The 16,355-nt window shown below is 40.5% G+C and overlaps 1 protein-coding gene across 3 annotated transcripts in view; it reads left to right on the forward strand.

The window, feature by feature from the left end:
* The window catches only part of mtss1lb (MTSS I-BAR domain containing 2b), a 140,332-nt gene extending 126,175 nt beyond the window's left edge, over positions 1 to 14,157 (forward strand). For 2 of the 3 annotated variants that reach the window (XM_038269911.1, XM_038269912.1), the window contains 4 exons: positions 2,704 to 2,859; positions 3,263 to 3,445; positions 8,505 to 8,670; positions 12,003 to 14,157. In XM_038269911.1, coding sequence (XP_038125839.1) covers positions 2,704 to 2,859; positions 3,263 to 3,445; positions 8,505 to 8,670; positions 12,003 to 12,886 — 1,389 coding nt within the window. In that variant the 3' untranslated portion in view covers positions 12,887 to 14,157. The remainder of the gene's footprint in view (positions 1 to 2,703; positions 2,860 to 3,262; positions 3,446 to 8,504; positions 8,671 to 12,002) is intronic. The other variant, XM_038269913.1, reaches the window with a different exon arrangement.
* The last annotated feature ends 2,198 nt before the right edge of the window (positions 14,158 to 16,355 follow it).

Genomic DNA, 16,355 nt, shown 5'->3' on the forward strand with positions numbered 1-16,355 from the left:
GCCATTCTTCTCAGCTGCTTATATGTGCAGAAAAACACAATTACAGGGATGATTCACTGGTTCAAAGAAGGAAACTGCCAAGAGTTGAAGCGGCAGCCGTCTTCACAACAGCAGTTTGTTTCCATGACAGCTTTCATCTAACGTCGATCTCAAAGTTGGCTGACAAACAGGATTGTTTGCTCTGCCTTCTGGTTATAGTGACATAAACCTGCACAAACAGGCAGAACAATCATTGAAACTCAGGATCTCTTTTTACATCATAGGGCTGGGTTCTCCTAAATGATGACACCTTCAGAGAGGATGGTCTTCTTCTGGATGCATGTGGTGCCTGATAGAATAATAAAACAGATATTCGTCTCCCTATTCCTGGAATAGATCTCAGATGTGATCTCAGATGTGTTTCAACTCATCAGGGTCTGAAATGTACAGATCTAAAGGTTTAAACATGGATTGTCTCACATTCTGGACCCATAGATTAAGTTTTCATACAGTGACTTGTTAGACCAACAAAGTTTTCCAGAATGTGAAGTGAACAGAAAATGGGAACTAGAATCCAAAAACTGGAAAGTCTGTCTTTGATTAAAGAAACTCTTTAGTGCTTAAATGTGCATTTCTATTCAGCCTTTACTCAAAGATGAAGAACAGTAAGCCGATCAACTAACTAGATACACAGCTTTTTGTGTGTGAACTGACGACAGGTGAATGAATGGTGACACATATTCTGAGGTTCGGCTGTCTTCACAGGGGCCATCTCTATGGTGACAGCCAGTAGCATGTGGATAAAGGCTGATCAGCACCATTTTTCCAGATCCCCTGCAAAATGCTTAGTAAATGCAATTCTTTGTTTGCAGAATAAGTTTATCTCTGTTCGTAGCTCAGGCCCTGTCTGGCAAAAAACTCATATTGCATGGGATATAATATCATGGTGGAGGCAGATATTCATCCCTTTTATAAAATAGGAGCACGGTCTCAGGTAAATAGCACAGAACATTCGCACAGCCTGTGACGAATGTTCAACTTTTAGCAGGACAACCAACTAAAAGCCCTATGGCCTAGTCAAAGTCCATACCTAAATCAGTTTATGCAGAACTTTACATTTTAAAATCCTTCAATGTAAAGTCTCAGACTCACCTTGCCAATTTATGCCCAACGTTCCAGAATCTCCTAAAACACTGGCATACGCTGAAGTCTTTGTATTGTTTTTTTCAACTTTGGGGGGATGCATAGTGTATTGATAACTAGTCCAGAGCCAACTTATGCATTACGCACGGCAGCGTAATGCTGCATCAGTTAAAGCTGCTCCACTTTGGTGCATTGCTGCTCCTGAGGAGAGCAGCGGAGCAGCGATGCACCCACCCTGAAAGAACAGAATAAATAAAAATAAAATGAAAGGAAGAAGGTTTGCAGTCACAGCAAATTCAGCATCATGTCTGCTGGTTTGTTGGTCGTGGGTGTGAACGCAGGGGGGATCAATAGCACTCACCTTCTAACTATGAAGGGGATGAAGTCTGGAGGATAAGTTACTCATGGGTTTTGGATAAGCTAGACACCATGACTTATGAGTAACTTAAACTTAACATATGTCAAGGATCAGATAACTTACCTGTAACTTATGCCCCACATATGGCATACGCTGGTATACGTTGGTAATGTTTGAGCATGCTCAGAATTTCTCAATATACAGTACTTGTTGTAAGTCGACGTGTGCCAGCGTGTTTCAACGTACTTCAGCATGCTCATAACTTTTACAAAACGTACCCATAACTTATCCAACGTATGCCAACGTTTTTGCCAGATTTTTCTTACGTCAGGCATACGCTGGTCTAAATAGTCAAGGTGCAACAGGGGCTTTACTAACTGTTAGCAAGAAAACTACAGCATACTGACTCAGAGGTCTAAATACAAATAAATATATTTTCCAAATCTGCTGGAACAGAAAGCAAGCTGGAAACAGAAACTGAAATTAAATCCTTTGAGCCAGAGCATGTTGGGCTGCTTCCTCTAATACAGTGGTTCCCAAAGAATTTCTTCTGGGCCCCCCTTTGGATTACAATAAAATTTCCACGCCCCCCCCCTCCCAAAAAATAAAAAATCAACTGGGCACACACAGCGTTCAACCTGATATAATAAACCTATACACATATTTTGTTTTCAAACTCCACTGAAGTTTATTTCACACTTCAGGTTGCAACAAAACAAACTATACACCATCTTTTATAGTGGAACACTTTTATGTAACTGTATTTTTTTCATAGTTCTATACTGTAGATTAGAAGAGGATTCTTTGTTGTCTGTGTTATTTTAAACATATTTCTTTGCTATCATCAATACATTTTTTTCTTTGTACTTTAATCCTCCCATCTTTTCAGTGGCTGTAGTGAGCCTGCTTGTTGCTGTAGATCTTCTCAAATATGGGTTGCAGTGTCACAACTGTCCATTATGCTCAGTCAAAGCAAGCCCTTTTTTTTTTTTTTTTTTTTTTTTTTCTTCATTCATCCATGCCGCTTACCGCGCCCCCCCTGCAATGGCATTGCGCCCACACTTTGGGAACCACTGCTCTAATAGCTGTGTAGAGCAGCAGCTACCTTCAGCCTTTCCCGTCCATTTGACCTCCCTTTTTTGCTGTGTATAGGATCAGATCTTCTCTTATGCCTGCTGCTTTTCCATTGCTCTGATGACATGACCGTATCTCTCACCCTGCAGTTTGGCTCGTCCTTCGCTACCTTTCGCCCCGCTCACTCTCACTCTGGCTCCACCAGGCCTCTCTCTGTCATTCTTCCTCTTCCTGCGTCCCCTCCCTATATTCGCCCCCCTGGATCCAGCTCCTCCTCTCCCACATCAAAGGTCCCCCTGTGGAAGGTTTGTTGCCCATGCGCTTCCCTTTTTTTTCAGCCCAACCTTTTGTTTCTGGTCTTGTTGGATATGTTCTCCACAGTTTACATTCTCTCCATCTGATTTTCATTCAAAAGCACGTTGCTTTGCTTGTCTAAAGCTTCCATCATGGGCTGCTGTGTGTGCATGCATCACCTGCCTCCCTGTTATTTAGCCAACCTACTGATGACTCCAAAAAACAAGAACATGCAGGGTTTAATCATCATATATTGTCTGTAAGACCTGAACATTTCCAACACCTTTCCAAAGTCTCCCTAAGACTCAGTCTTGTTCTCTGAACTGAGGCAAAGGGGTTTAAACTGCTGGATGGAAGACATCTCTTTTTCTAATGCTACAATAAGGCTGTTGATGAATCCCCTCAATTCTTCAGGACTGGTCTAAAGCAGTTCAGTATGAGCAGCCCGTGGCTGCTGCACCGGTTCAGAGGAGGAAGGAGCCTGTCGACAGGCCGCGGGAGAGCGAGGGTTCGCCAGGCCCCCAGGGACCCGCTGCAGCGTCGCACCCAGAGGACGGGCAGAGGCCCCGGATGACTCCAGCTACGATCGCTGCAAAGGTAATTCTGAAGGATATGCAGATAGCCACTAAATACAAAGATTTTCTTTTAATAGGTTGAAAAATCGCAACCAAGCTTTTAGCCTTAAAGGAGATGTCTGTTCAGCAAGAAATTATCAATGGATCATTATTTACACCTAAAACTAGTATGTTTTATAGTGATTTCACGAATTTTGCGTTAATCAGTAAAAATATATAAACAATAATTTTCGTTGCGACCCCTGAGCGGCAATTCTTGCCCAAATAAAGTAACACGTCACTCCTGACATCTTCCGGCAGTGACGTCAACGGTGCAGTAAGCTTAACGCTTGAAGAGGGATGATTTGCCATTGAACCTCTGGCAAGAGAAAAAACATGTAACATGTAGCCAACATTTGGAAGAAGAATGTTTTCAAGATGACTTGGATAATAGCGTGTTGTGACAAACACCAGATACAGCACTGGGACTTGATCAAAAGCCGATACCGCACTGTGACGTCACAAACCGGTGGTTGGCTGTAGTGTTCTTTAATAAACAAGGTTGTCTCTTGTAAAGCACACTCAAATGAAATTACTCTAATGAAAGTGCTTTCAGAAGTTTGAGTTCTGAATATAACTGGAATTTTCCTATAAGCCTTATTGAAAAAAACTTTTCCCTCAAACAGTCACACAGACAAGCAGCTAAGGTTTGTCCGTTAATTCAGATTCAAAACATACAACATGTTCCATCACAGGCAGTTGCTGCTTGCCTAATATCTCTAATCATATTTATATCTGTTCACTATGCTGTTTTCAAACATCTTCTTCCGTTAGAATTTTATTGTGAATATAGAAAAACTTTTTTGGACACCAGAGATCTTTTTTGAGACCGAACAACATTTTGGCTGAGACCTAAAAATGTTGCCATCCGTTAATAAAATTACTTTGATGCATAAAGTAAGTAATTCAATCAATGTTTAAATACAAAGAACATTTTTGAACTTCCAGGACAGTTTATTAAAATCAAAAATATTGCAAATCCCTGTTCTGTTCGGCACATGAACTCAGCTTAATCCTGCTGAGGATTAGAGTCATTGTCAATGTTTGTGCAGAATGGGAAAATAAAATGCACTCAGTGTTTAGTGTTTTTAATCGAAATAAGGAAAATGAGAGCATATTATGTGTTCCAGGTGATGCTATCTAGAGTTAAAAGTGTGACTGAATTTTTAAAACTACATCTTTTTACTTTAATTTTATACATTTGCAGAAACTTTAGTCTAAGTTGATTTGCTGTGTCAAGAGCCTTTAAGTAATGGACACTTGGTAAAATGCTTCAGGCATAAAGTAATGTTTTTATTTTATGCTGTCCTGCCACAGTCCGTGGGCTATAATGCTGACCATCCAAAAAAATCTGACAGCTGCTAACCACTTAAACAGAATAAGCAGATCCTTGTGAAGGAGGCTTCTGTCCAGCACAAGTTGAATGTGTTCCAATAGCTGCTAGGTTTGGTGAGGCAGATGGCTGCACTGCCTAAATCACCTATGCATGACATGTTCTTGCATGCAGACATTTTTCAAAGCCCTCTTGACACGTTTGATTGAGTCCAGAACAGAGTTTTTGGTCATTTCACATTAACACAATTCTGTCTGAATTATTGTAAAATAATTTCATCCCTTTTTTCCCCCATGCAGTCTAGAAATGTCCCAAGACAAAATGACATGAACTATAACCTAAACATGAAATGTTATCTGGATTAAATTATATTAGCCTTGGTGTGAATAGATACTCAAACCTCGACCAGAATTCAGGAATCCGGCCTTCCTGAATTCAATTCAATTTTCAGCTAATTTCTGATTTTTGGAAGATAAAGTCTAGGAAAATAAAAATTCTGTTCAGTTTATTTTCATGCTTCAATACCCAACACCTTTGATCTCAGGGCACTTTATAGATTACGATTAACCAGATAACCTCAAGTCACTTTATAGATCCAGATCAATCAGATAATATCTGGTCACTTTATAAAGCCAGATCAACCAGATTATCTCAGGTCACTTTATAGATTCAGATCAACAAGATTGTCTGAGGTCACTATAGATTTAGATCAATCAGATCACCTCAGTTCACTTTATAGATCCAGATCAATCAGTTAATCTCAGGTCACTATAGATTAAGATCAACCAGATCGTCTGTTGTCACTTTATAGATCCAGATCAATCAGTTAATAATCAGGTCACTGTAGATTAAGATCAACCATATCATCTCAGGTCCCTTTATAGATCCTGATCAACCAGAGCATCTCAGGTCACAATAGATTAATGTAGCGCTCCCCTCAGTAACCATAGAGATGAGGGCAGGGCTTTTGGGTTCTTCTAAAATATAAATCTCCAACTATGCTTAAACCTGATTAACTCACGTCTAATATTAGTTTCAAATTTCTCTTTTTAAAGTATAATTCAATTCAATTCATCAACCAGTAATCTCAGGTCATTTTATAGATTCAGATCAGCCAGATTATCTCTTGCAGCTTGTGCCCTACAATGTAGCTACCCACCCTAGTGCCCTGTTTATGGCTTGGGACTCACTATGCCCCCCACTGCCTTATATACAGGGCCCCAGTACCCATTCAATTCAATTCAGTCTATTTATATAGAGTATATATCCAGTCAAATTGATTCAAAGTTTTCTATCTAAGGAATACCAGTTGATTGCATCAACTCATTGACTTGAAGAACCAGGCTCAGTGTGAGCGGCCACTTGCCGAGGTCCACTGGGGTTCAAGGAGACAGAAGCATACAGAGATACAAAAAGCAGCTGTAAAAGGTGGCCCCGTCCAGGAAACACACAGCCAGGTACACGAGCTCCCCGAATAATGAAATGGGGGTACCTATGTTCTCCAGAAGTCTAAGCATATAGCAGCATAACTACAGAGATAGCTCAGGATAACCTGAGCCACTCTAACTATAAGCTTTATCAAAAAGGAAAGTTTTAAGCCTAGTCTTAAAAGTAGACAGGGTGTCTGTCTCACAGACTAAAACTGGTAGTTGGTTCCACAGGAGAGGAGCCTGATAACTAAAAGATCTGCCTCCCATTCTATTTTTAGAACTTCTAACAACCACTAGTAAACCTGCAGATTGAGAGCGAAGTGCTCTGTTAGGAACATAAGGAACAATCAGATCTCTGATATCAGATGGAGCTTGGCCATTTAAGGCTTTATATGTGAGAAGGAGGATTAAAAAATTCTATTCTGGATTTAACAGGAAGCCAAAGGAGAGAAGCCAGGATAGGGGAGATATGATCTCTCTTTTTAATTTTCATCAGAACTCTGGCTGCAGCATTTTGGATCAGCTGAAAGCTTTTAACTACAGTTTATGGACCTCCTGATAGTAAATAATTACAATAGTCCAGCCTTGAAGTAACAAATGCATGGACTAGATTCTCAGCATAACCCCTGGACAGGATATTTCTAATTTTTGCAATATTCCACAGATAAAAGAAATTCTAGAAACCTCTTTGATATAGGATGTAAATTACAGGTCCTGGCTGTGTGTTTCCTGGACTTTTATAGCTGCTTTTTGTATCACTGCTTCTATCTACTTCAACTCGATTCTGCCTCTGCAGATGGCTGCTCACACTGAGCCTGGTTCTGCTGGAGGTTTCTTCCTGTTAAAAGGGAGTATTTCCTCTCCACTGTCGCTACAAGCATGCTTAGCGTGAGGGATTGCATTCGAGTCAAGGAGTCGATGCAATCAACTGGTTTTCCTTAGATAGAAAACTTTGAATCAATTTGACTGTATGATCTGGTTGAATTGTAAATTGCCTTGAGATGACATGTTTTATGAATATGCGCTTTATAAATAAACTAAATTGAATTGAATTAAATCTACTATAGAGGTTGTGTGCTCCAGCGCAGCACTAACACATTCAAACAGTGCTGACTGGGCCATCTAGGTCTCTCTCCATGGTGCTGATACCGGAAAATTGGCTTCAAATTATGTCTTTTCTTTCAGGTTCTGTTGCAGAGTAGCTTCAGTCAGTCTTCCTTCTGTTGAATAACGGGATCAGATGTGCCGTGTCAAACCAAACATAGTATATGAATAAAAAAAGCTAACAGAGGGTTAGTTTACCTCACAGGTTCAGACCATCGGTCCTATTGATAAGAATGTCTTGTCATTCGTCTCCAAGTTATGTTTAGGTCAGTCTGGAAGAATTCACATTAGGGCTGCAAATAACAACTATTTTGAAAAAAGATAATATGTTGATTATTTTTTCAATTAATAATCAAATAGGAAAAGGTTCAAGAAGGTTTTTATTAAATAAAACTAGGAAAAACTAAAAGGTTTTTTTCACCGGAGGAGATCTTGATAGAGCATATTGACACACAAAAATGTTTTTGCAAAATGTTTGTATATATTTTTGAAAATAATTTTTATATAATTACTGCTTTTAGTGGGTTGTTCTGTCCACTACAAGCAGGCTATACTCCACTTAACAATTCACCGATTACTGAATTAATCGGTAAATCACGATTAATCCTATTAATTTCCATCCCTAATTCATATATTTTAAAACCAGAAGTTGCATGCTAAGGAATTATGTAATTTAAATCCCTTTATTGTCCCACAATGGGGAAATTCACTCAGCATTTAACCCATCCCCTTGGGGAGCAGGCATCTACCATGGTCCGGCGTCTGGGGAGCAGTGTGGTGATTAAAGGTCTTTCTCAGGAACCCAGAGTGGATGCTGTGAGGATCAAACCGGGTACTAGCAACCTGCTTAGAGCACAAGCACACTGCTCTAACCATTAGGCCAACACTCCCCATACACCAATGAACCAAATAGTGGAAATATTCAATTAAACATGTTAGAAAGATGATACTAAAACAAAGCATAGGTATAATTTAAATTGTGTCTTTGAACCTCATTGATAAAGATTAATGCCATAGCTTACTGAAGATGTTTTGGGATTTTAATTCCAATTTTTCTGACATTTTTGCATTGACCAAGCTGTTAAAAGGCAACAAATGGACCAAAATATCTTTGAAAAGAGGCTAGAAAACCAAAAACAAACACACACTGCATTCGAGATTTCCTGTGTCCTCAGCATGGTGAGGAGGTTTCTCCAGCAGCAAGTGACCTTGCCATGGTACTGACCAGGGGACTAAGTGTGGAGCAGCAGAAAAGCAGCCGAGACTCCCTGCAGTACTCCAGTGGATACAGCACAGAGACGACAACCCCATCCTGCTCTGAGGACACAATCCCTTCACAAGGTGAGCCTCTAATCTTTCAGTCTCTACTGCAGCATTTAATCTCCTTCTGCCTGGGGAAACTTCATTAATTACCTTTCACCTGACTACATTTATCTTTTTTCTGGTCGCATCTTTGGAAAAGCAACAGGTGAAGAGGCTAAACTGTTTTCTGAATTTTCTAAAGAAATGCTGTGGCTTTGAAAAATAATAGATTTATTGCTGTATGTTTTACTTGCCTCTGTTACAAACACCAGATAGGTTGAATTAGTCATTAAATAATCCAGACGGCAGCCATGGTTTTAAAGGATGGTTAAACAGCAACTAACAACAGTAATACTGGGGAATAGACAGGGAAAATATAAGACATTTGTTCTTCTTTGTTTTAATGACCTTCTTTGTGAATCAAGTATTTTTGCCAATTCACTCTCTGCATTTAACCCAGTGGTTCCCAAAGATTTTCTCCTGGGCCCCCCTTTGGATTACAATAACCCCCCCCCCCCCCCCCCCCCCCCCCCAAAAAAAAAAAAGAAAAAGAATCAACTGGGCACACACATCGTTCAACCAGATATAATAAATCTATACACATATTTTGTTTTCAAACTCCACTGAAGTTTATCTCACACTTCTGGTTGCAACAAAACAAACTACACCATCTTTACAGTGGAACACTTTTGTGTAACTGTATTTTTTCATTGTTCTATAATGTAGATTAGAAGAGGATTCTTTGTTGTCTGTGTTATTTTAAACATATTTCTTTTTTTTTATTTGTAACAATATTTAACTTTGCTATCATCAATACATTAAAAAAGCCTCTGTGCAAAATGGAGTGAAAACATTTAACAGCTCCCTGAGAGTTTTTTCTTTGTACTTTAATCCTCCCATCTTTTCAGTGACTGTAGTGAGGCTGCTTTTTGCTGTAGATCTTCTCAAATCTGGGTTGCAGTGTCACAACTGTCCATTATGCTCAGTCAAGCAAGCGCTGTTTTTTTTTTTTTTCTTTCTTCATTCATCCATACCGCTTCCCGCGCCCCCCCCTGCAATGGCATTGCGCCCCCTATAGGGGGCGCGCCCCACACTTTGGGAACCACTGATTTAACCCATCCCCGTGTGGAGCAGTGGGCTGCCATTGTGTGGCGCTGGTGAGGTGTGTGGGGATTAAGGGTTTTGCTCAGGAACTCATAGTGCAGGCTGTGGGGATCGAATGGAGTACTTGGAACCTTCTCAGAGCACAAGTACACCACTCTAACCACTAGACCAACCCTCCCCTAACATATTTTAGTTTAGTTATGAAGTTTGAATACCATACATCTTAAAGGCATTAATTCCCTGGAGAGTATTTTACATTTTCTTATGTTTCAAAAGAAAACTTCTTAGCTTACCTGAATAAAACTTTGAAAATTGTGACTTGCATGTATAGTAATATGCTGATTTTACACTGATACCCCTCAATACAATATTGTAAAATTAACTGCCACCTGAAGGGAGGATTCCACCTGTGTTTAAGTCAATCCCAGTATAAATACATCAAGCTTAAAGCTATGCCTTGTGGTGGGGGAGGTGTAATGCTCTATGAATGCTTCTCTATGTTGGATACAAACCAACACTGGAAGAAAACCTGTTCAAGGCCAGTAAGAACTAGAGATTAGGGTTTTAGTCCACCTTCCTGTGTAAATGACACAATATTAACATTTTGTAGTATTTTTTTGTAAAATGTAAAAGATAATAAAAGATGATAAAATTAATAATTTTAAAGGCACCCGCATAAAATTGTTTTAATTAAAAAAACCTCTGCCATTCAGAGGACTCTGGTGCCACTTAATGACAGAGGGAGAAACTGGGAGTGACGAATGCAGGAGAATGACTGAGAGCTGGAACAATGGATAGGTTATGGAGAGTTACTGAGGTTTTCATGGACTGAGATACAGATATGCCTCTGCGTTGTGTCGCAGTATTTTACTTCAACCCCCATAAGGATGGCGTTGGATTATTTAAGTTTCCTGAGCGGCTTTCAAAGCAGCTAAAACAGGTCAGATGAGATCGGGAGAAGTTGGAGCACTTCATGGTCTCTCTGCTATGCTTGGAATCTTTAGAAGAAGGTTGTGTTTTTTTTTATTTTGTTCCCTCATTGAAAGAGTCGCTTGGTTGTTTGGTGAAATACTAAAGTGAAAAGCTGTCAGCATCTGTACCCACAGTGTCCCTAACAAGGGGAGACAGAGAACACACTAAATTTGATTTTGCGTCCAATTTGACAAAAAATCGTGTCGGATGAGGTTGTGGCATTTAGCACTCATTGAAAGTCAATTGGCATGATCACACCTGACATAATATTATGCAAGGGGCTTGCGAGGGTCCGACTGAGAAAGACCCTAGGCCTTTTTTACTCTGACTATTTAGCAGCAATTTTATGGGTCTGACAGGAAGACGGACCTGGTTATAAAATAAAACACATCGCATCATATTCGCAGACCAAGTGTGATCACACCAGTCCAGGACTTTCACATCCAGCATGTTCACCTTCAAGATCATCTTAGAACAGCCACTTGGACAGCTGCTGAAACAATTGGTTTACATTATCAAAGAATTTCTGCCAAAAATTGTCAGAAACTGTCTCAGGGAAACTCATCTGCATGCTTGTCGCCCTCACCGGGGTCTTGATCTCACTTCAGTTTATCCTCGTAGCCATAACCGACTTGAGTTGGTAAATGCTGTTATTTGCTGGCATGCATAGGAGAGGTGTTCTCTTTAAGGATGAATCCCGGTTTACACTATTCAGGGCAGATGACATTGTGTGGTGTATTATGGGTTAGCAGTTTTCTTATGTCAATGTTGTGGATCAAGTTGCCTGTGGTGTTGGTGGGGTTATGGTATGGGCTGGCATATACAATGGATGAAGAAAATGGGTGCATTTTATTGATGGAAATTTGAAAGCACAGAGATACAGTGGCGAGATTCTGAGGTCCATTACATCGAAGAACATTGGATGTATGGCACCACTATGTTTGCAAAAGGGAGCAGAAATGTTAAATGACCAATGCCAGGTGACCCATCTAGAAATTTGTGCTCTGTGTGAGCGACACAAAGACTTATCGCTGTAAATACAGTATGAGCTGATTCTAGTACTGACCCGAAGGGGCTTAGGACACATGGACAAATTTCTCCAATTGGTATTTGTAAAAGCATAAAAACTCGGTATCATTCTACTTCCTATTAAAAATAATGCATTAGTTTGTGTTCTATCACATAAAAAAGTGATAACATAGAAGTCAAGATTTAGAGGGAATTATGTTCTAAGACATTGTGGCTAATAAATTCACTAATTTTCGCTGTTTTTGTTTCACCTGTACATACAACAGGTTCAGATTACGACTCCTACTCTGTCAACGGTGACAACGAAGGCCCAGATGGACATGCAGAGTTTGACAAGTCCTCCACTATACCTCGGCATTCAAACATCGCTCAGAACTACAGGCGCATGATCCAGACCAAAAGGCCAGCCAGTACAGCTGGCTTACCCATTGGGGTCCTTGGTCCAGGAGCTCATGGGATAGCAGGACAACAGGGTGGAGCTGGTGGTGGAGGAGGATCAGGGACTCCGGGCACTGCAACTATCCGTCGAACCCCATCAACCAAACCAGGAGTGAGGCGCACATTGTCTAGTGCAGGGCCCATTCCTATCCGACCACCAATAGTGCCTGTTAAAACACCCACCGTGCCCACAGACTCACATTCACCTGGCACAGTCAGCTATGCGGTAGGAGGGCCACAAGGAGCTGTGCCTGTTCGAGTTGGAAGTGAAGAGTGCGTGTTCTTCACTGGAGCTGAAGATGGGCAAGGAGGGCTTGATTATGTGAAGGCATCACCAAAGCGCCTTAGCCTTCCCAACACTGCCTGGGGATCAGGGGCGGCGCTTGAGGTCTATGCGCGGCAACACGGAAGCCTTGGCATGGCGTCAGGCTCAGGAGTTGGATCAGAAGAGGATCAGATGATCGCAGCAAACCGGCACAGTCTAGTTGAGAAGATTGGCGAATTGGTAGCAAGTGCAAATGCCCTTGGTGAGGGTCAGTTTCCTTTCCCAGCTCTCCCAGATGACCCAACTACTACACAAGGTGGCCTGAGTGAAAGTAAGACTGGGACAGCTGGGGCCGAGGGGTCTGGCGACATGTTGACCACAATCAGGAGAGGAGTACGCCTTCGCAAAACGGTCTCTAATGACCGTTCGGCTCCCCGTATATTGTGATCAGTGGAAAAACCTGAATGCATGAGGATAATTGTCAGCTAAAAGAAGGTCAAATGTTGTGTAGTAGTGCCCAACAACCTAGTGTATACATAAAAACATAACCATGTTGGACAAGCTATAAAGTAACAGGATGAATAAAGCAAACAAAAAACCCTGCAGAAAATGTTCAAAGCCTTTAGACTAAACATTCTAATATAATGATAACATACATAATCTAAGCTGATGCTGACAATTGCAAGTGAAGTACTTCATGTTGACTGCCAACTAGCTGGCCGCTATAACTAGTGTGTGTTGGACGCATGTTTGTCTTCTATACTTCCTACACCGGGGATAGAGATATCCATAAGAAAACAGATTTTTAAATAAACCGAGGCAAAGAAGAAAGACCACTGGGATCCGTTCTGTTTGCAGACATTTTCCCTCTCCCAGTCCTGGCTCTCAACTAATTTAGGTGACTGATCCCAGATGAAAGATGCCTGAAGGACATGGCTGAAGACGACCAGAGGAAGAGAGTTGGGGGACTTGGACTAAAAAGTTAAAGAAAGGTTGTCTCTGTTTCGGTACACTGTGCCGACAAGGATATTAAACTGCTTGGCACCAGTACGGGGAGCTAACCAACCAGAGGGTCGCTCTTGTTAACCCTGATGGAAAGATGTAGTTGGCATTGAACCATACTTGTTGCCCCTCCCCCACTCTCTTTGGGCTTTGTGCCCACATGCAATTATTTATGCATGTGGGCAAATGTAAAGTGGAGCGCATGGCAGATGTGATTGAACTTATGTGGGCGGGTGTGTGTGTCTGTGTGCGAGCGGGGGTGGGTAGAGCTCTGCTGCGGGACAGCCAGTTACCCAACGAAGGCAGGGCTTTTTTTCTCTTGTGTGTCGTGTGCGTATTTTCCTGTTTATAGTGTGATGTTTTCCTTGTTAGCACTGTAAGAGAAGTTCAGAGATGTAATCCAGGAGTATAGATATATTCGTATATATTTTCTAGAAGCAGAGAAAAAACAAGAACAAAAACCTGAGCAATAAACATGTTTTATTTACTTGTTTGGAAGAAGTGGTTCGATTTGGAGGACAGCAGGTTCTCCGATGTTTCATTCAGGCAATCATCAGGAATGCTAAATTAAACATCGACTGTGAATTCATGGTTTTCCTTCGCCTCCCTCTTGCTGTTTTCACCCCAGTCTAGTAACTGAAGTGGATAACAAAAAAAAAAGAAAAAAAAATACTTTAAGCACTTTGATGAGAGTTGCGTCTGTACAATAGCAAGAAGATGTTGCTGTAGCCCTGCTCTGAGTGTGTGTGTGGGTGTGTGTGTGTGGGGGGGAGGGACAAAAAAAGATGAGTATTTGACAGAGAGCATCAGTTGGGATGTGAAGACTAGAAAAACTTGTGCGATTGTGGAAAAGGTTTAGAAAGTGTCGGATCTTTTCTTGAATCTGAAGAAGGATCCAGTGTGAGGCTGTTTAACCCTTTGTTGCTTGTTGAGTTTGGGGTAATTAAAGGACTGGAGACATGCCGGAAAAAATGCAACGTTCTGCTGTGAGAGATGATTTTTAGGAACATATTTTTAGGCCTCAGGCAACCAAATGAGAATTTTTAATAGGTTTAGATATTTTTTTCTCATTTATTGATCCTCCTAAAATTCCTGTAGCCTTTAATAGTAGAATAAGAGGAAATTTGACCATGTAAAAAATTCCTCCCAATACTATGAAGCACACTAAGTCGATCAGAGTATTTAAAGCACCAGCTCAGGAAAGGCACATCATATCTTCGATTTTGCTAAGAGAGTAAATTTAAAAAAATTACAATTAGGTGAAAATAAATCACAAAATCCAAACCAATGAATGCGTCGCATATGAAAGTGATATGACGCAAAATTCAGTAAAACAATACAAGCTAATTTGTTGTTTTGTTTTTTTTCTATTACAGCTGATTAGGGCTATCTCATAGCAGGACAGAACTATTTTTTTTTCCCCCACAAAGCTTTACTTTGCATATTAATAATCTGTTACACTGCCCATTTTTTCCCCCTAACGCTAATTATATTCAGATCTGGCAGATTTAGATTCAAAATAATATATTATTCATCCATGAAGAATTTTTTTCCTTATAAGATATAACAGACAGCATAAAACCCCCAAAATTAATTGAGTGAGATTCAGTTTTTAGTAACATTTTATTCAAAACAGCATAAAAAAGCCCTTTCTTAATCACTGGAAAACAATGAGGTTTCCACAGTTTTAAAGGTGTAGTGGAGGATTTTTGCGAATTCTTGAAAATACCCACCCTATTTACTATGCAAAACCTTGTACCCACTCCTGAGAGTGAACGCCTGTTAAACATATGTGAGAGGATGAACAAGCCCATTTCTCCTCATGCATGCTCTGTTTAAATGTTGCTGCTTGCATTGCTCATACAAGCCTACTTTTCCAAAAGAAGATTTTGAATTTTTCCACTATGTCAGTCGGTAAGTGAAAATGGGGACGAGCACGTAGAAAGGCCTCACGTAAACATATCACCAGAATGATTGACAATTAGGAGGACCACTTATTTAGATGGTCCACCCGATCTCAATCCTTGAGTCTAGGAACAGCCACTTTTGCCCAAATATATACATCTTTCGGCAGTGACGTCACAGTGTGGTAAGCCTACCGCCATTCTTCACGCTTTACAAGCAAAATCATTGGGAACTACTGGACACATCTGCAATCAACAACAATTTTTGAATATTTCCAGAGGTCTTCACCATCGGAATTCACCAGAGCTATAGTTAAACTGACAATGCCCACTTGCATGGCAGTTGGATGTTGGAATACATCAGATGAAAGTGAAAAAAATGAGTTATTTCACTTTTCTGATTCATGTTCCTCCACGGACGGGTTCGTCGTTGGATTGCCAACTTAAAGAGGGAGGATTTGCCATCGAACTTCTGACCTGAGAAAAAATACGTAATATGTAGCCAACATTTAGAAAAAAGAACGTTTTCAAGATGACTTGGATAATAGCGTGCTGTGACAAACACCAGATACAGCACTGGGACTTGATCAACAGCCGATACCGCACCGTGACGTCACAAACCTGTAGGTGGCAGTAGAGTTCTTTGACAAACATGGATGCCTCCAGTAAAGCACATTCAAATGAAAATTACTCCTAATTGAAACACATAATTTATTGAACAGTGTGTATTAATTTCATAGTTAAAGTACTTTTAGATATTTGAAATCTGAATATGACTGGACTTTTCCCTTAATAAATGTGTTTTTTTAGTTTTTCATCCAGAGGGTGAAAGTTTCCTCGTCTAATACCAAAACCACAACACAGAGTGGTTCATTACAGACAGAGCAGTGCTGTGTGTTGCCTGCAGGGGCCATATATATAGCGCCTATTCACAAAACATCATCTCAAGGCACTTTACAGAGACAATTCAACCAAATCATCCAGTCAAATTGATTCAAAATGTTCTATCT

Source organism: Cyprinodon tularosa, unplaced genomic scaffold (genome assembly GCF_016077235.1).
Source record: "Cyprinodon tularosa strain WSP-4 unplaced genomic scaffold, ASM1607723v1 ctg741, whole genome shotgun sequence".
Classification (NCBI taxonomy): Eukaryota; Metazoa; Chordata; class Actinopteri; order Cyprinodontiformes; family Cyprinodontidae; genus Cyprinodon; species Cyprinodon tularosa.